This window comes from Suricata suricatta, chromosome 4 (genome assembly GCF_006229205.1).
Source record: "Suricata suricatta isolate VVHF042 chromosome 4, meerkat_22Aug2017_6uvM2_HiC, whole genome shotgun sequence".
In the NCBI taxonomy this organism is placed as follows: Eukaryota; Metazoa; Chordata; class Mammalia; order Carnivora; family Herpestidae; genus Suricata; species Suricata suricatta.
The window spans coordinates 65,017,126-65,044,085 of NC_043703.1; the positions used below are offsets into that span (position 1 = coordinate 65,017,126).

General features: G+C 33.6%; 1 protein-coding gene across 1 annotated transcript in view; it reads right to left on the minus strand.

The window, feature by feature from the left end:
* Positions 1-26,960, minus strand: part of NBEA (neurobeachin) — a 655,079-nt gene that overhangs the window by 341,754 nt on the left and 286,365 nt on the right. Inside the window, exon 34 of the mRNA XM_029938475.1 lies at positions 26,167-26,294. Within this exon, the coding sequence (XP_029794335.1) occupies positions 26,167-26,294 (128 nt within the window). The remainder of the gene's footprint in view (positions 1-26,166; positions 26,295-26,960) is intronic.

Here is a 26,960-nt window from a genome sequence, read left to right on the forward strand (position 1 = left end):
CATTTCTTAAGGGATAAATATGTCTTCCACTGATGGCAAATTCTTTGTATTCAGTTATTCTTTCAACAGTTCAGCTATGCCATCTATGATTTTGAGATCACTGCTTTTGGTCTACTAGGGATTTGTATGCTGTTATTTGTATTTCCTGTCTCTGTGAAGAAGATGCATTCCTGTATACCTTACTCTGAATTTCTCTCCTGGGAGAGTATGGGATGGTTTGTTACCTTGGATTATATTAATTAAGTAATCTCTTTAGTAAATACAGTTTCTCTGATTTATCAATACTAATTTTATATTAGAGTGTTGGAATATAGTTCTAGCTCAGCAGTCAATGAGTATATAAAGAATGATAATAATTTTAGTGAATAAAAATAATATTGGTTTGAGGACTTTAGTAAAAACCATTCTTGACAAATCATGTCTTTTTTGTGTTAATTTAATTATTGCCTAAAAAAATTTTTTCACATTGAAACAGTACACTGTGCAGTTTGAGATGTTTTATTTATGATGAAAGAGTATGATTTCTACTTTTAAAGGGTATGATTTTCATGTGAGAAGTTATTTATGATGAAAAATCTTTGCTAACATCTATAGTTAACAAACATTAGTGTTATTTTTTTTGAAAATTTAATTTCTATCTATTTGTAAAGACAAAAGTAATTAAAACAAGATACTCTTTATATTAGATCCAATTCAACTAAAATTAAATTAGCCCAAGCTTAAAGGTAAATTAACTAAACAATTTGATGCATAAAATTCCAGTTACATTTCCCTTAGCCCATATCTATTCCTATCCTATAAATTATCCTTTAAGTTTAGATGTAACTCTGCTCCCTCCCAGAGTGCACTTCTGTATTTGGTCTGAGCTTCTCTTGATGTTCTCCTTTCTGCAATCATGTCTCTTCTCCCTATCAAGCATCTTCATTTTTACATTTCCAAAAGGATTTTTCCCCTTTCTATTTCCTAACAGGCATAGGTTTCCCCACCACGAATAAAATCCTCAGTAGTCACATGGACCTCTCTTGATTTTTCCTCTTTTGTCTCATCATCAAATTTTTTTCAATAACTGGTCTACATTTAATTTCTTTACTAAACACTTTGACATTCTACACATTTTATTCATTCCCACAACTCTTCTGAAATGTCTCCAAGGTAACCAAATCAATGACTCTGTTTTCAGACCTTCTCTTCACTTCTATAGAATATTTACCACTCCCATGTATTAAGAAGAATAATGCATCCCCCACATTTAATAACTAAGTTATTTTAATGCAACTTTACTGAAGGATCATTTACATAAAATATACCCATTCTGAATGTGTACTTCTTCAAGTTAGGATAAACTTAAGTGTCCATGTGGTTACTAGTACAATCTACTCCCCCTCCAATTCCCCTGTGTCTACTCTTGGTCCTTTCTACACCCTGACCTCAGACAACCACTCTCCTGCATTCTACAGTATAAAAAAGATGTGTTCTTTTCCAGTATGTTATAAAAATGAAATCGTTCAATATGAACTCATTTGAGCCAGGCTGCTCTGCACAATATTCCTGAAATTCATGAATTTTTCTATAAATATCAGTAGTTAATTTTTTTAAATATTTAGTTATTTATTTTTGAGAGATGGAGCACAAGGTGGAGAGGGGTAGACACAGAATCTGAAGCAGGCTCCAGGGTCTGAGCTGTAAGCGTGGAGCCTGATGGAGGGCTGGACCCAAAAACCATGAAATCATGACCTGAGCGGAAGTCTGATGTTTAACCAACTGGGCCACCCAGGTGCCCCAATTTTTTCATTCTTGAGTAGCAATCTATCATATGGATAAGCAACTATTTAATTACTTTTTGATGAATATAGTAGTTGTTTCTAGTTTGTGGTTGTTACGGATGTTGCTATGAAATTTTATGTGCATCAACATATGTTAGCATCTCTTTTGAATAATAACTGTAAGTGGAATTGCCGGGTCAAATTTTAATTAAACGTTAAACTATAAAACACTGCCAAACTGTTTTTCAAGTTTGTACCATTTTATGTTCTTAATCAGTAATGTATGAGGTCTGTAGAATTTTGTACATACATAATAATTTCATCTGCAATTAAAAATAGTTTTACTTCCATCAATTTGTATGTCTTTTATTTTTATTTCTTGCCTTACTGTAGCATTTACATACTTCAGTACAATGTTAAATTAAACTGACTAAAGTGAGTTAGAAAGGCAAAATCTTTCCCTGCTTCTCAATCTCATTTGGTTTCTTAGTATTACGTGTAACATCATTTGTTCTTTCTTAGATACCAATTTTAGGCTAAGATTTTTTGCCTTTGGGACCTATTTTTCTCAGAGATTTTTTATCACAAATGGGTATTGAATTTTAACAAATGCCTTTTCTGCACCATTTAAAAATGAGAAGAAATTTTTAGCTATCCACATATTTTCTGGATTCTCCTTTGTGTGTGTCTATGTTTCCATCTGGTATCATTAACTCAGCTTGAAAATTTTCCTTTGACAATTCTTAGAGCACAGATGTGCTGGCAATGAATTGTATCTTCAGTTGTCTGAAAAGGTCTTTCTTTCCTTTTCCTTTTTGAAGATTATTTTCATTGGATAAGGAATTCCAGATTGGAAGTCTTTTCCATCAGCACTTTAAAGATGCTCCATCATCCTTTTGGGTTTGCATAATTTCTAAGTGTCACTAATAATTTTTATTTGTAAGTAATGTGTTTTTCCTCTGACAACTCTTTAAAACTTTAATTATAATTTTAAATTACCACAGAGTGAAATTGGCTTTGTTCACTCTGTGTGTAAATTTCTGTAAGATTTAACACATGTATAATTTATGTATGGCCACCACAATCAGAACACGGAATGGCTTCACCGCCCCACGGAATCCCTTGCACTCTTCCTTAGCAGGGACACTCTCTCCCTATCCATCACCCCTGGCCGCTGCCGGTCTGTAGTTTTCCACCACCATGGTTTTGTCTTTTTGAGACTGCCCAAGAAACAAGTGGAACATAAAATACACAACCCTTTGAGATAAAATTTTCTTATCCACAATAATGTCTTAGGGATTCATCTAAGTAGTAAGGTTTATCAATAGTTGGCTCCTTGCTTTCTGTGCAGTTGTATTCCATTGCTTGTATGCACCATGGTTTGTTTATTCTTTTCCCCAAGGAAGGGCATTTGAGTTTTTCCACTTTTGGCTAAATAAAGCTGCTATGAATATCTGTGTACAGGTTTTTGTGTGAAAATAAGTTTTCTTTTATCTAAGGAAAATGTCAAGAAATGGATTACTGAGTTCAAAGGCATGTGAATGTTCAACTTAGGAAGAGGATTCCAAACCATTTTCCTCAGTCGCCACCATTTTGATTCTCAAAGCCATGAGAATAACAGCTGCTTCAAATTCTCTTCAGCACTTGGTATTACCATTATTTTTTATTTTAAGCACTTTCCGTATGTATGTAGTGCGGAATCACTGTGCTTTTAATTTGCATTTACTTACTAATGATATTGACCATCATTTTATGTGCTTACTTGGCATCCTAATAACTGCTACTGATGAAATCTGTTCAAGTGACTTAAATCAGTTGTTGGTTTTCTTAGTATTAATGATGGTTTTTTGAAATTTTATTCTGAAGGACAGTTTTGAACACTTTAATTATGATGTTGCATCATTATTTTGTGTTGGTTCTGCTTGGAATTAGCTGAATTCCTTGAATTTTAGGATTTATAGTTTTCAAATTGTTTTTCTTTTTTGAAGATTTTTATTTTGAAGATTTTATTTATAGGTTTCAAATTTTTCTTTTTCTTTTTTGAAGATTTTTATTTCTTCAAATACATATATAGAGAATTTTAAATAGACTCTCTTTTCCTATCTATCTACTTATCTATATGTATAGTCTTAAAACCCTTCTTCTTGGACTCCAACTCTAAATATATTTAACTGCTTGATTTATCTCATAGACTCCTGTGGCTCTCTTTCCTTTAGTCTCTCTCTCTCTCTCTCGCTCTCTCTCTCTCTCTCTGTCTGTCTTTTTGTGTTGTTGTTTTGTTTTGTTTTTTCTTCTTGCTTCAGTTTGGGAAGATACTATTCTATCTTGTAATTCACTGTTACGGTCTTAGTGTAGAATAAGCTGTTATATCCATTAAACAAATTTTTCACTTGACTTTTTAATTTCTTAGAGCTCCATTTTTTATACTGCTCATTTCCCTCCACACTGTGTTCTTGTTTTCCTTAAAATACCTAAACATCTTTAAGAAAGCAGACAATTCTTGTATTTTAAACTCATCATCTCTGTCATTTTTATCAACTGACATCCCTCCTGGTTTTGTGCTACACCTCACTGACTCCTTTTATGTCTCGTGATTTTATTTGGATGCTGGCAATTGCAACTACTACCATTGTTTAGTGCTTATATTTTGCTCTGTTCCTTTAAAGTGGGTTAGGCTTTGTTTTGACAGTTAAATTACTGGTGAATCAATTTAATTCCACAGAGGCTCACTTTTAAGTTTTGGTTTTTTAGGGGTGGATCTACACTAGAGTATCTTGTACTCTAAAAATAATTTAACTCCACTACTAATGTCTTACCCTTCTGAGCTCTCTACTCACTGCCCACAGTAACCTGTGAGGACTCCCCACTCTGGATGGGCAGAGCAGAACAATGCTCTCTCTCTCTTCTGTGAGTTAAGGGAATTCTTCACTTTGAAGCCCCTTGGTCAGATTTTGCCAGGTTTAATAGAATTTCTTCCTATACATGTACCATTAAGTAAAGATTCAGGGGCCCACACAGAGGTTTCTGGAACTATTTTCCTGCAGAGCTACCTCCTCTATAACACTCTGCCCCACAACTTCCTGGCCTTCAATCATCATCTTCTCACTTTAGCAAGACTGCTGTGTTCCACTTCAGATTCCCCTTCTTTTGCAGCACTCTAGAACGTGCCTCCAGGCAAAATGTCAGGGACATCATTGAATCCAATGAAATTATTTCTATTTTCTCAGGGATTACAGTTTGTATTGGCCTACTGGCCAAGATCTAAAACACTGCTGACTTTTGTCCAATTTTCTAGTGGTTACATTTAGAAGGCAATCCACTCACTGTTATTCTATCACAACAAAAAGAGGAAATCAGGCTAAGTATCTTAGACTTTTCATTCAAAACATTATGCCACTGTCCCTTTCTCCCTGTTTCTCTCAACATCATATACACTTCTATTTAACATATATATTTATATTTATCAACATTTACACTTAACCAACATTACTAAAAAAACCTTTAGTCTTGACTAAAGAGACCTTGTTATTTCACAAGTTTTAATTTGACCTCTCCTTTTTCAAAAGCACAGAGAAGATAAGAAAGGATCTTATGCATTTAAAGAAAAATCCATAAACATATATTCTATACCATGGAACAGATACTAAAAGATATTCTGAGCTTCACAATAGATTATAATTTTTATGTGAAGGCAATTTGGCTGTCACAAGTGTAAAAGCACTGATTGTCAATGTTAAGTCAAGTGATACAGCTGATGAGTCATGCATTAATCCTTTTTCCATCTTGTTGATTCATGTGAAAACCTTTTTGAAGATGTAATTTCTAAAGGATAATTTCTTAAAGTTATGTTATACTATAATCTCTTGACATTCTGACAATCCAAATAATTCAGGTATTTGTTTTCAGTAGCTATTTTAAATAATAAGATCCTTTGATAAAATGCCACTTAACTATCATATTTGTAAAAATTAAAGTGATTTACTACTCATATACCAATGAATACCTCCAAAGAATAATTTAGAAAGATAAAAATGTTTAAATTGCACATAAAATATTTTTCTTGAATAAAAATGGTTGATTATAAATCCCTAAATTTTGGGATATCTAGCACAAAATATGAAGTATTTTCTGTCTCATATGAAAATGGATCATTTGCAAAACACATGGGATGTTACAGAAAACATTACTGGTATATGTTTGTGAAATTTTCCTAACATTCTAGTGTGACTATTTTTCTTAAAATAACATCAATAACATCTCTAGGGGGGGCACCTGTGTGGCTCAGTTTCTTAAGCATCCATCTTCAGCTTAGGTCATGATCTCACAAATCATGAGTTCGAGCCTCATGTGAGGCTCTGTGCTGACAGCTCAGAGCCTGGGGCCTGCTTCGGATTCTGTGTCTCCCTCTTTCTCTGCTCCTCCCCTACTCATGCTCTGTCTCTGTGTCTCAAAAATACACAAACATTAAAAAAATTATAAAAAAATAACTCTAAGAACTAAAGATACACACTGTTGCTTAAATAGTATTATGCAAAGAATGGACAATGATACCTAAGTATCAGTTAACCAAATGTATCAAAAGTAATAATCAAAATCAGGAAGAGAAATGCAATCTGCAATCAATATAATCTTAAGTAACTGCACTGAATTGTGGTTGGTTCAAAAATTATACCAGACGATCTTGGCTTTCACTGAAAGAGACTCATCTTTTAAAACAAAATTTCCAAAAAAAATGGTATCGAGGATACTATGTGATGAATAAAATAAATAAAAAAGGTTATAACCATTTATTAAGGAAGACCTTGTGAGTGCTTGGTACATAAAGGAACCTCTGAAACTATATGAGACTTCCAAGCTACACCATCATATAGTATAATAATCATAGCCAATTAAATGAAAATAAATACAGTGTTATCAATAATGTCTAAATTTAATTTTCTTTTGATGATGCTATTATCTCTTACTCTAGGCTGGGGATGGTAAACCACAGTCAAATCCAGCCTGCAGCTGTATGGCTAATAAGCTAAGAACAGATTTTACATTTTTGTTAAAGGGTTGTGCAAACAAGTAACACAAAACACAAAGAATATATGAGAGAGATTGTTGTTGGTCCATAATCTAGACCTCTAAAGAACATTTTTGCAAACTCTTTTCCTAGAGTATTTTTGAATATAAGACATCCAGAAAACAAAGAGAAATGCTGAATTCTAATTTAAAATAAAAATTTGCATCATATGCAAAATTCATTAGAAAAATATTAAATATGAAACTCTGTAAAAGTTGCTTATAATTCCATTTTTAAGAGACAAAACTTATGAATACGAAGCTTATGTATAAGATGACTTCTTATAGAAGACAACTGGTGTTACATTGTTATCTCACAATTTGATGTTGGAAAATTGTAATTATTCATTCAAATACAAAAATACTTGGAGATTTTTCCTTTATTCAATTTCTTTTATTAATGAGAGCTCTTTTGTGAAAAAGTGACAAAATGTAATTATCCATCTTACCATTCACAAGGTCAATGCTACATTTTTTTATTCCTTAAGAATGAGTTTCAACTATGGTTAATCCTTTACATATAACTTCTCCCAAAGTGTATTCCTTATTGCTGTTGTTGTTAGATTCATCTATGTCTAGAGTAGGAATTACTTAAGTTTGCTTTCAATTCCCTTCAGCTTATACCACCATTTTGTGTAGTAAAGACTCAGTCAAATTTGTGTAAAAATTGAAACTAAACACATAAGTGTTCTTAAAAATATCTCAGTAGCTAGACATAACCACAGTTGTCATGTTCATTGCTACTCTTAAAATGTAAATTTTTAATAGAAGTTTTGAGAAAAATTAGATGACTACTGTACCATCTAATCTACCAGAAGTGGTATGGAAATTAATTATATATATAATATTTTAAATAGATTACAAGATACTGACTGGCAAGAATTACCAAGAGTAAATCTGAAACCTCAGGACTGTTAGTGTCAAAAATATGGTAACATCTATAATTTTTAATGAGCATTTGACTTACAGAATTCAGTTTACAGATTTCTCTATTTTATACATTGAACAGAACACTAGGACCGCATCTTTTTTCTTTTTTCAGTAAAGAAATAGAGTTGCTGTATCAATTTTGGATATTTTTAAATTAAAAAACACAATTTGAACTCAAAGTAGTATGTCAACAAATATAATAAGCAAAAGACATAATATTAAGACAGTTAATTGAATTGTCAGTTTTTTCAACTTAGAAAAAATTTGTCAACTCTTACTTCAAGAATAATAAAACTCTAAGGGCACCTGGTTGGCTCAGTTAGTCTCCCAACTCTGGATTTAGGCTCAGGTCATAATATCTTATGGTTCATGGGACTGAGCCCCATGTCTGGCTCTGTGCAGACAGTGTGGAGCCTACTTGGGATTCTCTCTCTCCCTCTCTCTGCCCCTTCTTTGCTTGGGCACAGTAACACTCTTTCCCTCTCAAAAACAAAACAAAACAGAACAAAACAAAAACCCCTTAAAGTATTATTTATAAAATTGATACTGCTATCAAAAGGAATAAAAACTACAGAAACTTATTATTTTTGAAAGGCTTTATAATATAATTTTAATTGCTTAAGAGTTTTATAAAATATATTACCCCTGAAGATTCTAGTTAGAATTGAACAAATAACTAAATCCTTTTATCCAGCCATACAGTTCTTATTTAAAAATTTTAAAAAAATGTTTATTATGTTTGAGTGAGAGAGAGACAGAGAGCAAGCAGGGAAGAAACAGAGAGAGGGGGAGACACAGAATCAAAAGCAGGCTCCAGGCTCTGAGCCTTCAGCACAGAGACTGATGCAGGGCTTGAACCCACAGACCACAAGATCATATCTGAGCTGAAGTTGGCTCCTTAACTGACTGAGCCACCCAGGAGCCCCCAGGTATAACGTTCTTATGTATAATATGATTATTATTTACTCAAAAAGATGGAAAAATAAGGTCATTTTTTAAAAAAGAAATTAATGTCTATTTATTTTAGAGAGTGAGATACAAGAGCATAAGTGGGGGAGGGCTAGAGAGAGAGAGGGAGACACAGAATCCGAAGCAGGTTCCAGCCTCTGAGCTGTCAGCACAGAGCCCGACAGGGGGCTTGAACTCAGGAACCACAAGATCATGACCTGAGCCAAAGTCAAATGCTTAACTGATTTAGCTACCAGGCACCCCAACCAGCTCATGCTTAATTCATTATTTTTAGCTAACTAAAAATTTAGATAAGGACTTGGTTATAGAGGAGACATATAAAATTATAGGGCATAATTGCTAATATAATGGTTTGAATTTTGAGAAACAAATAATGGATGTGACCTGAGAAATTTCCAAATCCATGTCCAACACTAATTAACTGGGAATCAACCAACTGTAGTAACTACCTTTTGCTCTTCTTCATCCACAAGAGCCTCTACAGTTTTGTTAAAAGTGTATACATATCAACTAACAATCATAACACACTATTTCTTTATTATTTTTGTTGTTGTTAGGACTACTGAAAGACATATTGGTATAGATATTGGTACTGATCAAGGGCCAATTTTTTTTCTACAAGAGTCTGACAGTAAATATTTTGTGGGATATTAGTCTCCGATTAAATCAACCAACTCTGCCATTGCCACCATATATGCATAAAACAATGGAGTATCAGGGTTTCAATAAAACTTCATTTACAAAAACAGACGGCTGGTACATTTGGCTGACAAGCTATAGTGTCTTGACCTCTCGTAATGTATTGATAATCAACACCCATTTTAAGAAATAAAAATTATCGACCTGAAGCACTCGTGTAACCTTCTCTAGAAGCAACAACTGCTGTAAGTTAACCATCTTGAGTCACATCTTAAAAATTTTACCATATACTAATGGATTTCTAAATAAGATTTAGTACTATCCTTATCCAAGTATTAAGCTCTTTTGGCCAAAATTTTGTTTTTATAAAATAGCATTTCACTGTCGCATAGTACTGTATTGTACAACCATACCATTCATTTATCCACTCTTTTGTTAGTGAACAGTTTGCTTCTAGTTTGCCCGCAGCAAAAACAATGTTGCTATGAACATTTTATATTTACATCTGCTTGTGTACATATGCAAAAATTACTTCATGGTGCACACAAAAGCTTGAAATTGTGGAGTCAATCTAACTTACAAATTCAAATCTATAAGGTAGTGTGAATTATATTTCAAAGTGTTTGCATTAATTTACACTCCCACTAGAAGATTCTACATCCTTAGTAACGTGGATTTAAAAATATATATTTGGTACCAATGGGATGGGTTTTAAATATAAATTTTTAACCAACTGGATACAATGGCATATTTTGTACCATTTACCTGATTAAAAGTGAGGCTGCACTTTTATTTTCTTTACATGTTTATTGGTCATCTGCATTTTCCTCATCTGCAAATTAGATGATTTTGATTTTTATCTACTGTTCCATGGCATTATGAGTTTCTTATTGATTGGCAGTTTTTTTGTGTAAGCTAGCTATCGACCTTCTTCAATTATTGGTGTTAGAAGTACATCTTTACAGTCTGTAGCTAAACTTTTCAGTTTTCTTAAAATTGTAGCAAAGTACAGGTGACATAGAAATTTCTATCTTATTCTTAATTGGTAAGTATATTCAGAGTGTTGTGCAATCAACGGAACTTCGTCATCTTGCAAAACTGAAGCTCTATTACCATTAAACAGCTCCTTGCTTCTCCCACATCCTCTGGCAACTACCATTCTACTATCTGTTTACGTAAATTTGACAATCTAGATATCTCATATAAAGGGAATCAGGTAGTTTTTATATGACTTGCTTATTTCACTTAGCATAATGTCCTCAAGGGTACATCCATGTTGTAGCCAAGTCTCAATTTTCTTCCTTTTAAAAATTGAATAATATTCCACTGCATGCACATAGCATAGTTTGTTTATCCATTCGTCTATGTATGGTCACTTAGGGTGTTTCCACCTCTTGGGTATTTTGAATAATGCCACTATGAATATGAGTGCACAAATGTATGTTTGATATTTTTTTTGATTCTTTTAACATTTTTAATGTTTACTTTCATTTTTGAGAGAGAGCGAGAGAGAATGAGAAAGAGAAGAGGAGAGAAAGAGGGAGACAAAGAATCTGAAGCAGGGCCTGAACTCATGAACCACAAGATCATGACCTGAGACAAAGTCGAACGTTCAACCAACTGAGCCACCCAGGAGCCCCTCAATTCTTTTAGATATATAACCAGAATCAGGGCTGCTGATTCTTGATAATTCTATTTCCAATTTTTGAAGAACTGCCATGCTGTTTTCCATACTGGCTATACAATTTTATATTCCCACCAAGAGTGTGCAAGGCTTCCAGTTTCTCCACATTCTTGACAATATGTCATTTTCTGGGTTTTTGACAGTAGGCACCCTAAGAGGTAGGAGGCAATACCTCATGGCTTTAATATGCCCGTTTTAAAATTAATTATGCTTGTTGAATTATAGTAGTTCTTCATATGTTCTCAACAGAAAACCTTCAATAGATTTGGCTTGCAAATATTTTCTCCCGTTTGTATGTTGCCTTTTTACACTGATTGTGTCCCAAATTCGATGCACAAAAGATTCTAAATTTGATGAAGTCCAATTTATCTATTTTTACTTTTGTCCCCTGTGCTTTTGGTGTCATATCCAAGAAATCATTGCCAAATCCAATAACATCAAATTTTATCTTTATATCTTCTACTAAAGGTTTTAAAGTTTTAGGTCTTATACTTAGATCTCTGATCTATTTTGAGTTAATTTTTGTACATGGTATAAAATTAGGGGCTCAACTTCATTCATTCATGTATGGACATCAGGTTTTCACAACAGGATTTGTTGACAAGACTGTACTTTGCACAACTGAATCCATGTTGAAGATTATTTGATCATGTATGCAAGGGTTCATTTCTGGGCCAGAGATTCTATCCTATTGGTCTATTAGTCTGTGTTTAGGTTAGTACCATGCTCTTTGATTACTGGAGCTTTGTAATAAGCTTTGAAATCAGGAAGTAGGAGACCTCAGACTTTGTTCTTTCTCAAGATTGTTTTGGCTAATTGGGGCTCCCTGAGATTCCATATTCTTATTAGTATAGATTTTGCCATTTTCCAATAAGTACCACTGGAAATTTGAGAGAGAGTATGTTAAATCTGTAGACTGTAATTAATATTGACATTTTAACAATATTAGTCTTCCAGTCCATAAAATTGGGCTATGGGCTGTCTCTCCAATTATTTGATTCTTCTTTTATTTTTTATCACCAGTGTTTTATAGTTTCCAGTATACAAAGTTTTTTTTTATTTTTTTTAGTTCATTGGTTAAGTTTATTCCTAAATATTTTACTCTTTTTGATGTGATTATAAATTGAATTGTTTTATTAATTTCCTTCTTGTATTTTTCAATGTTCATTCTGATTTTCCAAGTGTTGATTCTATATTCTGAAATACTGTTGAGTTCATTAACAGGTATTTTGTAGAATATATATAGGGTTTTCTACATATAAGGTTATGTAATATACAAACAGATAATTTTACTTTTTCCTTTCCAATTTTGATGTCTTTTCTTTGTTTTCTAAAATGTTTATTTATTTTTGAGATAGACAGAGTATGAGCAGAGAGAGAGAGAGAGAGAGAGAGAGAGAGAATGAAGACACAGAATCCAAAGCAGGTTCCAGGCTCTGAACTGTCAGTATGCAAGGCTCGAACTCATGAACCCCAAGATAATGACCAAAGCCAAAGTCGGATGTTTAACTCACTGAGCCACCCAGGCACCCTTGATGCCTTTCCTTTTTTAATAGAATTACTCTTACCAAAACTTCCAGTGCAATGTTCCATAGAAGTGGTTAAAGTGGGCATCCGTATCTTGCTCTTGATCTTAAAAGAAAGGCTTTCAGTTTTTTGTCATTAAGCATGTTAGCTATAAGTTTCATGTGGCCTTTTTTATGTTGAGTTAGTTTCCTTCTCTTCCTCCTTTAATGGTTTTTATCATGAAAGACTCTTGAATTGGTCAAATCTTTTTTCTGCATCACTTGAGATGACCATTAAGTTTTTCCTTTTCCTTCCTTCTGTTAATGTGGTGTATTACATTTATATCAGTTTTCCTATGTGAACCATCCTTGCATTCTAGGAATATATCCTTGATTATATGTATAATCCTTTTTAATATGCTGAATTTGATTTGCTAGTATTTTGATGAGGATTTTTACATCAGTTTTTAATAAAGATTTGGGTCTGTATTTTAATGTTTGTGTCTAGCTTTGGTATTAGGGAAATGCTGGCATGCTCATATAGTAAGTTTGAAGATATTAATTTCTCTTGAATTTTAATTTTTTAAAAAACTTTGAGAAGATCTAGTGGTATTCTTTTTTTGAGCTTCCTTTCTTTTTAATTGTTATTTTTTATGAAAATGTTAAAGAATGGTATGTATTTGACAGTATTTTATTCTCTCAGCATTAAACATACATTTGCTATAAAAGAATTTCAGACATTTGCCTCACCATAAAAATCACCTGCCAACCTAATGAAAGAATATATATTCATTCTTTCCTCGTGGAGATTTTGATTCAGTAGGTCTAGGGTTAGCCCTATTCTTTTTGAATTATCCCAGGAGGTTCCAATGATCAGACAAGTTTGTCAAACATTCTATATACAATGCTTTTTATTGGCTGGTTAAGATTTAATTATGTAGGTATTTCACAATTTAACTTAGGGTGTTCTGCTTGTAAACTGGGTTTTAATGATATTTTATTTTACTTTTTAAATTTTTTTTTTTTAAATTAAATCCAAGTTAGTTAACATATAGTGTAACAATGATTTCAGGAGCAGAATTTAGTGTTTCATCACCTACACATAACACCCGGTGAACTGGTGGTATTCCTAAATGTTTGGGATAATGCAACAGTGAAGCTACCTGATCACAGACTTTTCTCTGTTGGGAGATATTTGATTCAATCTCCTTCCTCATTCTTGGGTCTCTTCTGATATTCTATTTCTTCATGATTCAGTACACATAAACTATGTGTTTCTAAGAATTCCACTTCATCTAGGCAATCCAGTTTGTTGGCATACAGTTGTTCAATGTATTCTCCTATAATCCTTCTTAGTAACATAGGATGTGATATCCCCTTTTTCATCTCTGATTTTAGTTAAGCTTTGTCTCTTTTGATCTTGGTTAATCCAACTAAAGGTTTGTCCATTTTGTTGCTCTTTATAAAGAACCACCTCTTGTTTTTGTTGATTTTCTCTATTTTTCCATTTTCTATTTTTTTTAATCTCTGCTCTAATCTTTATTATTTCCTTTTTTCTGTCAGCTTAAGGTTTAATTTGTTTTACTAATTCTATAAGGTAGAAAGTTAGGTTTTGATTTGAGATCATTCTCTTTTTAATGTAAACTTTTATAACTATAAATTTCCCCATGACCTCTGCTTTGCACATCTCGTAGTTTTGGTATGTTGTGTTTGGCTTTTCATTTGTCTCAAGATCTGTTCTAATTGCTTCTTTGCCCTCATGGTTAAATAGAGTGTTGTTCAATGTCCACATATTTGTGGATTTGCAAATTTTCTTTCTGCTCTTTATTTATAGTTTTATTCCACTGTGAATGGAAAAAATAGTTCGTATGATTTTAACAATTTTAAGTATATTAAGACTTATTTTGTGGTCTAACTTATAGTTTATCCTGGAAAATGCTGCATGTCTACTTGAAGAAAATTGGTATTCAGTTGTTGTAGGGAGTATTCTGTATAGGTTTTTTAGGTCCAATTGGTATCTGTAAGTGGTGTTCTGGTCATTTGTTTCCTTATTGACCTTCTGTCTGGCTTTCTATCCATTTTCAAAAGTGACATACTGAAATACCCTCTTATCATAGACCTTGCATGTCTCCCTTCAGTTCTGTCAATTTCTGTTCTAGATATTTGGGGACTCTGATGTTTGATACATATAAACTTATAACTGTTGTATATTCTTAGTAAACTGACCCTTTTATACTTTTGTATTGTCTATCTCTGACTCATAACAATTTTTGAGTTAAAAGTCTATATTTGTCTTATATTGATATATCTACCCCTGCTCTGTTTTGGTTACTATTTGCATGAAATATCTTATTTCTATCTTTCATCTTATATCTGTGTATCTGTGCTTCGATGTAAAATTAATCTCTTGTAGACAGTATTTAACTGCATCATTTTTCTTTGTAAATCAGTGTATGTCTTTTGATTAGAATATTTAATAAACTTAACCTTTTAAGTAGTTACTGATAGGGAAGAATTACTATTGTCATTTTGCAAATTGTGCTCTGTTTTAAGCATTTTGGCACCTCATTTGCTCCCATACTGCCTTTCTTTGTATTTAATTTTTTAATGATATGGTTTAATCCCCTTTTCAATTTACTTTGCATAAATTCTATAGATATATTTTTAAGTGTTTATTTAAGAAAATGCACACATGAGCTGTGGAGGGGCAGAGACAAAGGCAGAGAGAATGCCAAGTGGGCTCTGTGCGGGGCTCAGTCTCAAGAAACCATGAGATCATGACCTGAGCCAAAACCAAGAGCCAGATGAATAACCAACTGAGCCCCCAGATGCCCTGATAGGTATCTTCTTCATAGTTATGGGGATCAAATAAGACATCTTAAAATTATAACAATCTGTTTTATGTTGAACAGCTTAAATTGCATATAAAAGCTCTACTCCTTGACATCTCTGCCACCACTCCCATGATTTATATCATTGTTGTATCACTGTATCTTCATATATTGTGTACCTGTTGGCAAAGATTTATAGTTACTTATATGAAATAATTGAATGTGGAGTTATGAACCCAAATCATCATAATATAGGTTTTTCTATCTGTCCATATATTTAACTTTATTGGAGAACTTAACATTCTTTATGTCTTCAAGTTATTGTCTAGCATCCTTTTGTTTCAAGTGGAAAGGCTGCTTTTACCATTTCTTCTTGATTAGGTCTAGCAATAATGAACTCCCTCAGTTTTTTTGGGCAGGGGGAATTCTCACTTTCTCCTTCAGTTTTGGATATATTTGTCCTGGATATAGTATTATTGTTTAATGTCATTAAAATATCTATATTATCCCACTGCTCTCTGGTGTAGAAGGTTTCTGCAGAAAAACACTGCTGACAATCTTAGAGAAGCATCTTCATATGTGACAAATGACTTTCCTACACTGCTTCCAAGACGTTCTTTGGCTCTGACTTTCATTGATTGGATTACAATGTATGTTGGTGTATGTCTGTTTGGATTATCCTCCTTGAATTTTGTTTCATGAAACTGTCCTAAGTTTTTAGGCATTATTTCTTTAAATGCGTTCTCTGCTCCTTTCTGTCTTCCCCTTCTGGCACTCCCATAATCTCTATATTGGACTGTCTAATGATGTATCATAAGTCCCTTAGGTTCTGTTCACTTGTCTCATTCTTTTTTATTTTTGCTTCTCTAACTTAGTAATCTCAAATGACCTGTCTTCAAGTTCACTCTTTCATCTGTCTCATCAACTCTCCAATTAAACACCCCTAGTGAATTTTTCAGTTGAGCTTTGGATTTTTTGAGTCCCCAAATTTGCTTGGCTCTTTTTAAATATTTTTTCACTGATATTCTTCTTTTACTAATAAAATATTTTCATAATTTTGTTGTCATTCTTTATTTTCTTTAGCTCACTCAACATGTTAAAGAGGGCTAAAAACAATTCCTTATCATGTAAGTCAGAGGACTGCATTTCTTTAGGGTCAGTTTTTGGAGATTTATTTCTTCACTTGAAAGGACTATTTTCCCTTGTTCTTTGTAAAAATTATGAACTTTTGCTGAAATCTGGGCATTTGAAAAAAGTCTTCCAGTCTTTATAAACTTTGCATAAGGGAAGGTCTTCACTAACTGGCTCACTTAAAGGCTCAGGATCCTCTCAAATTTTTTCCCATAATCTCATGTTCCCAACTTACCACAGGACTGCATGCCTTCTGCATCAATAGCATGCCATACTGCCTGCCATTGCTTCCAGTAACCTTTAATCTACTATTGAAATGGTGTGCCCATTCCCACTGTGCTCTGAAACACGTAAGACAGAAATCAGTCTTTTGGGCAGCCACAAGGCAATCTCAAATGCTGCAAGGAATCTGCATTCTTTTCCTGTCATTCCAAGGGAAGAAATGGGAATTCGGTGATTTCCTCCTGACCATGCATGACATACTGTACTGGGGAGGAGACAGCACAAGGACAAACAAAATACCATGGGATATCTAACTTCCGGAATACTTGCTTGGTTGCTGCAGTTTTTTAACTGCAGTTAACAGTTTTATTCAAGCTCTTTGGTCCATATATTGTCTATTCAGTGTTTCTATGAGGGAATGAAGGCCTTAAGCTTTGTAGTTCACAATCTTGCTGATGTCATTCTACATGGTTTCACTTTTTAATGGTGTCTTTAGATAAACTAGTTTTTAGATGGTCAATTTCATCAACCTCTAAATCTTTTGTTTTTGTTGTTGTTTTTCTAGTTAAAGAAATATTTCCCTAGTTTGGCAGTACAGATATTGTCCTATATTTTCTTCTATAGCAGTTGAAGTTTTACTTTTTCAACCATCCCAGTAGTGACTTTTTGTGTCTTTAGTGAGGAAAGGATCCAATTGCTCTAGCTGAATTTGTTGCATTAAATATTTCTTTTTGCAATGACAGTTCTGTCACAGCCCTGTCCCTCTGTGTTGGGATCTGGATCTGGATATTTATTTGGACACAGTGATCTGTTTAGCTTGGGCCAGCACCACACCTTTAAAATTATAATAGCTTATTCATCTTCAAAATTATGTTTGTTATTTTCAACGTCCATTCAACTACGGAACTTTAAGAGAAAAACTCATCAATTTCCATGAAAATAATTTAAGATATTTGAAAACAAGTTTTTCTTGAAAGTGATGAATTATCATGGACAGGAATTACTTCTTTGTGATATCATCTTCCTACTGTGAACATGATATAGTTCAACATTACTTATGTCTTCAATGTCAATAAAAGTTTTTTATAACTTTCTCCTTAAGAGAACATTAAAATTCCTCAGTAAAATATAACACAGATAAGTTACAATGCATAAAACATAGATTGATGAATTACTTTAAAATGAATATCATTAAAATGACTACATAGCTGAAGAAACAGACTTTTGCCAAGTATCCCAGAAACCCTCCATGTGTCTTGTGTTATTCTCCTTACTTTTAACAAATCATTATCTACTTTTTATAATAATCACTTTGGGTTTTTTAAAGTTTATTACCCAAATGATAATTACAGCTATAAACAATTCAGTTTTATTAATTTTTTGAGATTTTAAAGCTCCTTTAAACTACTGATTCCCTTCTATCTCTTTTCTCCCTATATAAATTATTTTGGAGGAACCAATATAATGTACAGAATTTCCACCAGGGTTAATTTTGATGAAAGAATTCTTATGGCATAGTTTAACATATTGGGTATATAGTCTCAGTCAGATTCAGCTTTATTTTACTCATTCATTAATTTATTCATTTGGTCAGCCAGTCTTGATGGGTGATAGTGTTTTCTCCATTTGGTTATCTATTTGTCTCTCATTCTGTGATGTTAGCAGCACTTGGTGCTAAGGTCTATTAATTTCTCAGGGGAGGCTAAATGTTAATAAGCTAGCCCTAAAATCTATCACTTATCAGATATATTTATATTTATATAAAAGAAGACCTCCCTCATTAATGAACGGATAACATAAATAGCTTACAAAGCAATGAGAGATTTTTTCCCTTTATTGATCAGTTTTCGACATAATGAGCTGGTTCCCTATCTTCTAAATTCAATCAAGTCATTTTAAAAATCATTCTTATGACTTACACATTTAAACACATCCATGAATTTGGATGCATTGCAGTTATTATACCTACTGATATTGAAAATGCCCCATCTTTGGCCAATAAGACTGCTTTCAAGTTAGGTCCTGAGTACTTTTGACAGTAGTCAATTATCTTCCTTGGTTTTGGTCTCACCAAATGTTGCAGGCAAATCATGAACATTTACTGTTCTGGACTCATTTCTCTAAGGTTCTTCCCATGGCAAATGATACTTCAAGACTACAGTCTGGAACTCAGGTATCCTCTCTGATACTAACTTGTCATTGTTACTAGGCAAAACAGTAGATGGGACTACTGTACATATGTGAATCTGTATCTGTGTGTGTGTGTGTGTATGTTTGTGTGCACGCAGAGATAATAATTTAGCTTTTATAATATCTCATTTGAATTTAAAACTAAATGCTTTTGCTTAAACTATTTTATATCCAGATTTCGTTATTTGATGAGAATTTTGATTTTCAGGCACACAGGATAAAATAATGAGAATATCAACAATTATTAATTGGTTTTATACATTATGTAACAGTTTTATTAAAATATCAATAATGCCACCACAAATATAATTACTGTCCTCCTCCTTTTTTCAGTTTTCAGAGCATACAGCCATTATATACTACTATACTCTCTCCCATATAATCACCATTTGGTTAGTTCTCTAAATACATGTATACTTGATGGTTATCATGAGTCCTTACGTTTACACGCTCCAGGCACTTAGGTTGCTTAATACTTATTCTACAGTAGGTTCTTCAGGAAAGCTTAATAGGAATAATAACCCCTGAATTCTTTGATTGTAAGAGTTTATCTTTTTATCTTTCATACATGAAAGCCAGTTTGGCTGTCATTTTCATTCCTGGAGTATCTTAAATATCCTACTTCGTTTTCTTCTGGTAGAAACTTTGTTCATCAAAAATTATGATGACAATTTGATTCTCTTTCCCCGTAAGTTAATTTGTATTTTTATCTAGATTCATGAAATGGTTTTTCTTTTTCCTTAAAATTCATTAATTTTACTAGAATATGTCTCAGTTATGGTTGTCTGAGTAATTTTCTCAGATATTCGGTGTGATTTTTAAGTACATATATTTTAAAAAATCTCTTCTTTTCAAATTCCAGGAGTCTCTTTGAATTATGGTCCTATTATCTTGCTATTCTTTTATTTGGTTTTCTTTGGAAACTCATGTATGTTCAGTAATCTACTCTGCCCTTTTCACTCTCATTGTTTCTGGTCCCTTTAGTAATTTTTTAAATGTAATTTCTCCTTTTTTTACTTTATGTTTCTCTTACAGACTTCAATAGCTGTTGAATTTATACATTTTGTTATTTTTTCTAATTTAATCTTCATTTCTAAAATTATTTTCCTTTATTTCCAATTCCTTCCTACGTTCTATCACCCATGTGTAAGATTCTCTAATTTTTAAAATTCTGATATAAATTGCTCTTTCCTATCCTGTATCATTTTCTAATGTCTTTTAGGCTCACTTAAAAACTTTTCATCTTTTTTCTGTCCTGCTTTCATGGTCTGAGGAGGTATTTTCTACTTATTCTCATTTTTCTTATTGTAATTTGTGGGACTAGTATTCTTCTTCTTAGTTATTCTATGTGAAATTAACTTACCCAAACTTTTAGAATAAACTTTTTCCCCTCTTCAGGTTCTAGAGATCCCTCTTGTTTGCTTTCACGTAATTTAAAAAAATATGACAGCCTATTTTCTGAGATTTATTAGCTCTGCTTGTCTTCCTCAGGATTTTTTATTTATTTTGAGAGAGAGAGAGAGAGAGAGAGAGAATGAATTCCAAGCAGACTCCATGCTCAGTGCAGAGCCTGACCCAGGGCTCAATGTCACAAGTAGGGCTGAAGTCAAGGTCAGACACTTAACTGACTCTACCACCTAGGTGCCCTGGTATTCCCCAGTTTTATGTGGATTTTTTCTTTGTCTCTCTTGCCCTTCTGTTGCTCAATTTGGATTCTATTCACAGTAATTTCTCATTGCAGGACGTCGTCTTGGAAGATAATAACTCAGGTTGGTTAATTTCTCATGGGGCCCACATGGCTCTGCCCCCGCTGGCCTCACCATGGAACCCTTGGGATCATCTGCTACTCTAGTGTGTAAAAACCTTCTCCATTTTAGCTGCTGGGTTTTGGCCCTCTGGGGTTTTCCAGTGAGTGTCTGTAGACCAGCTTCTTTAGGTGCTGTCTTGCTTCCCCCCAGTTTCTCCCCAGCCTCTGCTGACTCATGAGTTATCCTGTAGGTGTTGTGTCTCAGCCCAGTCATATTCTGGAGTGCAGTGGGATACGTTGTCACCTAGTTTGGTTGTAAATGTTAATCTGTTGTTCTAATTATTGTTTCAATGCCTATGGTTCTGTTTTTTTGGAGGAATTCAGGGTTATTTAAAAAGCATAACCCTCATTGCCATCTACACTGAATTTGTCATGTACATTTTCTGGGTATTATTACCATTTTAAAATAACTTCTGAACAGACATTTTAATCTATAATTTTTGAATTAAACATATGCAAGTTTTTCTAATTATGTGGCCATACTGTTACTATGAATGATCCAAGGGTGATACGGGCTCCTTGATTAGGATCATTCTTTTTATAATAACATTTCAGTGATGTTCTCTTGTGGTGAATATTGCAGGCCATTTTTCAAAAAAAGTGTTAGTCTTAGAAATTTACATATTCTGGATTATTATATGACTTTAATAGAATATTTATTAATGCCATTAAAAGAGTAACAGATACTTTAGTGTAATATTTTCTGCAATACTACCATCCCTAAGATGTTTCAACTTATAGCATCTGAAAGAGGCAGCCTATAGATTATATCCAGCCTCACCCTTCCCATCCACCCCAATCTTAACTGATAATAACAGAGGTAGACACCTAACCCAAGGCTGAGCCACTCAGACTCTCTTGATATACAGTGATTATAGTCAGCTGATGAAAAATGTTTACATTAAACGCATAACTGGAGTCCAGGTGGGGTACCAAATGGGGCCATGTTCCAATGATTAAGAAAGTGAAGTTAGTCAGGGAAAGGAGTGAAAAAGTTGAGCTGATACATAGAGAGAAGCAAAGAAAGAAGTCTACAAAGTTGTCTTGGAGGTCAAAGAGAGGAATGTTAGTACTGACTCTCCTCTCCCATTTCAAGGCTGGCTTAAGTCTAACTGTATTTCAGTTCCTGTCTTTGGATGCTGTAAGATTTTCTGCTGTATCCTCAGCAGAATTATGATACCTTTAATATTCCTGTGAGTTCTAAACCAAACTTAAATAATGCTCACAAAATATAAACAGTGATTTTGGACCAATAGCTGTTTTGTCATCTTGAGCTGGTGGATTTTGATACTTGCCTATATACCTACTTTAATTTTTATGCATTAGTTTGAAAATTTAAAAGCTATGATTATTCTTAAAGTTCACTAAGCTCCAATTAACTGTTATCTTCAAAAATCCTTAATTATTTCCAAGAGAAACACCCATAAAGCAAAAGGTATATAAAAATAGCTACTGTCCATGAGTGATCTTAAGCGATAAGAACTACATTGAGTACTCTAGAATCATTTGATAGTAGCTTAACACAGGTTAACTAATGAAAGTGATAGAGAACATAATTAAAGGACACTATTTTAGCTTGTATTTTAAAGGACACAGGCAATATAAAATATCAATGATTAATTATTCTATCAAAACTAAATGAATACAGGTATAAATTAATAAATGAATATAAAACAGTAAAGATGCAATTCAAATACATTCTGATTATTTGAAATTAAGAATAATTGCCTTCCCTTTTCATAACATTCATGTATCTTCAGTTATCTAAATCCAGCTTTGCTCCTACCACTCAGATATATATGACAAAGTCAAAGCAATGAGATTGATTCATCCTATGCGTTAGTTTTGAACAGGCAATGGCTAGCATAATGGTATTCTTATGATGTAAATCTAAGTCCTTAACAATAGTTTGCATAGTTTTTCTTCTCAGAGGAGGATGCTTTTCAAATTAGAGAAAGAAGGGAAATGGAGGAGAGGGAAAAAAATAGAAAGAATGATCTAGAGTACATGTTCAAGAATGAAAACACAGGGGCGCATGGGTGGCTCAGTTGGTTAAGTGTCTGACTTCATCTCAGGTCATGATCTTATTGTTCGTGTGTTCAAGCCCCGAGTTGGGCTCTGTGCTGACAGCTCAGACCCTGGAGCCTCCTTTGGATTCTGTGTCTCCCTCTCTCTTTGGCCCTCCCTTACTCACACTGTCTCTCTCTCTCTCTCTCTCTCTCTCTCTCTCAAAAAATAAAATAAAACATTAAAGAAAAAGAATGAGAACACAAAAGGGCAGGTATTTCCAGAGGCTGGGGTGGAGAGCAAGAACAGACTTTGGGTGAGCATGGCAGCTAATTCATGAGTGTGGCTGGCTGATCAATACTGGAAATGCTTATTATAGAACACAACCTTTTACCTGTCTTACCACCTTATTTTCAAAACTTGCCTCTATCAGAAATTATTAGTAACAAAAATAATATTCTAGTCCAGTATAGGGAAAAATAATATTATAAGCTAGGCAACATAACAAACAATAAGAATACTACCTATTGATAAGTCAGGAATGATCTTATTAAAGTTGTCTAAATAAAACAGCACAGGATCACAGAAGAGAAGACATTAATAAGGCTTAAGGAATCTGAAGCTGGAGTCAAAGGATGAGAATAATTTGGGGGAGAGAAAAAAGGAAAGAGATCTAATGCAAGAGATATAGTTGTACAAAAACAAGGAAATGTGATATTGTGTAACTTGTTTTCGATAATTAATGTTTTCTATAGCAAGAGGATGGAGACTGGTTGAGTCTGAAATGAAAGTTATAATTAAATTGTGAGGGATGTAGAATGCTGTTCTGTTATACAGCAGATGTTTTTAAGGTTTTGGAATGTATAGTTAGGCAGAAATTTGAAGGGCATATCCTAAGTGTACCAACTTTTGTTTAAAAAAATAAAATTCAAAACCTAAAATTCTATCACTTGCTATCACCGTTTTATTAAGTAAATTAATGTTAACACAAAAAAAGAATATGACCATAACATCTGCATACTTTTAAAAAATATGATAAACTCTGGATGCAGAAAAGTTACAAAATAAAATTATATCCTGCCAGATGAACGTGAGGCAAACTTTCAATATAAAACTTGTTCCGACGTTTCATTTTTAGCATAGTTATTTTTTTAAAAAATCCAAGAGGCATGTTCTTAATGCTCTTTCAACTCAATTCAGAAACTTTGGGAAGCCCATGAAAAACAGCTCAATTACCTACCCAGCCCTTTCTTCTACCTTTTTTTCTGCACTACTGGGAAGAAATAAAAAACAGTCCAGATGTCTGGTCATGGAAAATTCTGGGGATGGGCTACATATGTGGGGGCTTGCTTGATCAACATAAAGCAGGTAACAGTTATCAGTAACTCCTGATACAAACTGTCACTGAGGAACCAGGAATGTGAATCTTCTAACTTAAAATAATCTCTTCTTTGCTTTGCCTGCTGGATAACTTAGTGCTGGCTTGTCTCCCAGTTTTCATACTACCACAGGACCCATGCTAACACCTCTAAATGTATTCTCTGTTTATTTTAGCATGTTTTTGACCTATTTATATATTTCCTGTATACATTTGTTAAATCATTTTTGGAAAAGATATATATAAATACAGAAAAAAATAAAAGACTTTTAGTCAATGAGGAAACATTTAAGATTTATTTTTTCAATAATGTTTATTGATTTTTTTCTTATTGTAAAGCAACACACGTTATGGGATCATTGCACCAAATACTCTCTCAGTTTAGGATGTTTTTCTAGTAAGCTGTATATCTCATCTCCTCTAAGTCTTCGCTCAAATATAATTTTTACCACTGGTCTACGTACAATGAGATAGCATGTTAGAAGACGCTAAATGCTATGTTAAAGGATAAGTCCAACACAGGGGGTTTGGGCAGGGTCACGTTGCAGTTTATTTAATAAATCACCTCTTTAAAATTGCGACCTGACCCTGCCATTTTATAGCCCCTAACCCATGTTGGGATTCAAGGCAGGGATTTTTTTTTTTTTAAATTAAGGTGAGGGTTTTTGTTTTTTTGCTGTTATAGTAAAGTATAGTTGGCACGCAGTGTTACATTAGTTTCAGGTGTACAACATAGGGATTCCACAACTTTGTACGTCATGCTAAACTCACCATCCGTCACCGCACCACACTATCATCATACCACTCACTGGATTCCCTGTGCTGTAGCTCTTCATCCCCGTGACTTATTCATTCCGTAAGTGGAAGCCTGTGCCTGCCACTCCCATTCATCCATTTTGGCCGTCCCCCCACCCTTCTCCTCTCTGGTCACCTGGAGTTTGTTCTCTGTATTTATGGGTCTGTTTCTGCTTTTGTTTGTTTGTTCATTTGCTTTCCTTTTTAGATTCCACACCTTTGTCTGTGATATGCTAATATGTTCTGAGTACCTAAGAAAATGCTTCGCCTAGAACAAGAACTCAGTGTTTTTTAAAAAAAAATGAATAGCTCACCTGTGTGTCACTCTTCTAAGACATTTTATATGCATCATATAATTTAATTTTCACAAGAAACCTGGGAGGAGGTGCTATCACTGATAACATTTTATAGAAAGGATGTAACTTTCTAAGTTACTTTCTAAGGTAACCCAGTCGAGTTATTAACTATTATTGCCCTTGGGTAAAAGCAGTTGAGAGAATGATAGAACAGTAACAGGAAAAGGACAGTAAATAGAAAGTGAAAAGCAAAAGAATATGTATGTAAGGCTGCTAAATCCAAGGAATAGTACCTCAGGCCATTATTTGCTCACAGATCATCTAGATATGGAAATTACCCCATTCTGAACCTCATGACTATTTATAAAACAAACTTTTTAAGGAAATAAGGCTTCAGATAACCATATTTTTCAAAGCTGCTCTCGTAATACAAGTATATTAACTGAATCTTCACCACAATTAATTTATCTGCTTTCCCTCCCCACTCCTTTAAGCTGTCGTTGAGTAAAAGACAATAGCTCCATAAACTCCAGGTCAAGTACTTCTTTACATTTTCTCAGTTAAGAATTCTCACATTAAAATGTTAGGTGAATAAGAAGTCCCTTACAGAAGCACAGATCTTACAAGGAAAGTTTAGAAAGCATTGCTTACTATACATACCACCTAACAAAGGCTATCCCGCAGCCCTGGCAGACTAGGATTACAAGAGCCAGAGTCTCCTCCTCCAACACTTTTTCACACTTTTCCATTCTGTTATTAGCACTGATTCTGAAAACATGTTATTTAAAAATATGAATAAGAAGAAATCGTATATGAATATTGCATTAGAATTTGTGGAAGCACTGTCTTTACATTCTTTTGGCAATAAATATTCCTTTAGAAGTACAAATTACATCATGATTAAGAGATACATTATAGGAAACTAAAGTAATTAGAATAGAGAGAGAAATCATACCTTCTATCAATAGTTCTTGTCCATGACTGCCAAGAAGTGTACGAGATAGGAATGGGGCAAAGTCTACAAAAATTTCACGAAGAAGAGGAGCAACTTTTTCTAAAGCTCTTTCAAGTTTTGCAGTGATGCTGTTGAAATTAAAACATAAAGACTAATGAATATAATTCACTATAAAAAGTCAAATAAAGTTTACTTCTAAATTAAAATCTTAAAAAATCATGAAAATACAATTCTCACCCATGGAGTCATAACAGTTTCAGTAGAAGGGTCATCCATACGGATTCACATCAGACATAAGGCTACTCTGAAGACTGCAGCTAACAGGGAATGACTGTTCTGTGAAAAGTTACTGGGATTTTCGAACTTGCAGGGGCCGTAGACTCTGCTCCTAGCTCTATGGAGCTTCAAGAAAAGTTCTTATACATCTCCTGTAACTATCCTTCAATCTATGAAAGAGAGCTATCTCAAACAGTCCCTACCTGGATCACTGTGTCAGTTACAAAGATTTAACCTTTGTTCTCAAGAGTTGCCTGAAAATTCCCTAAGAGGCTAGGCTAATAAGGTAATAACTAGAATTCTCTGTAATACAAATAAATGCTGTGCTAAAGTGGGCATTTTCCATTTCATAAGCCTATGTACTTTTAGTTACTGATCCCTGTAATATGATTTATATTAGTTACTTAAATTATATGGCCTTACCTAAACACTATTTGACATTTTAAAAAATACTTCAAGTAGTATATGTAAAAATAACAGGGGTAAAGAAAACAATTCTGCTCAAGCAAATAACTAAT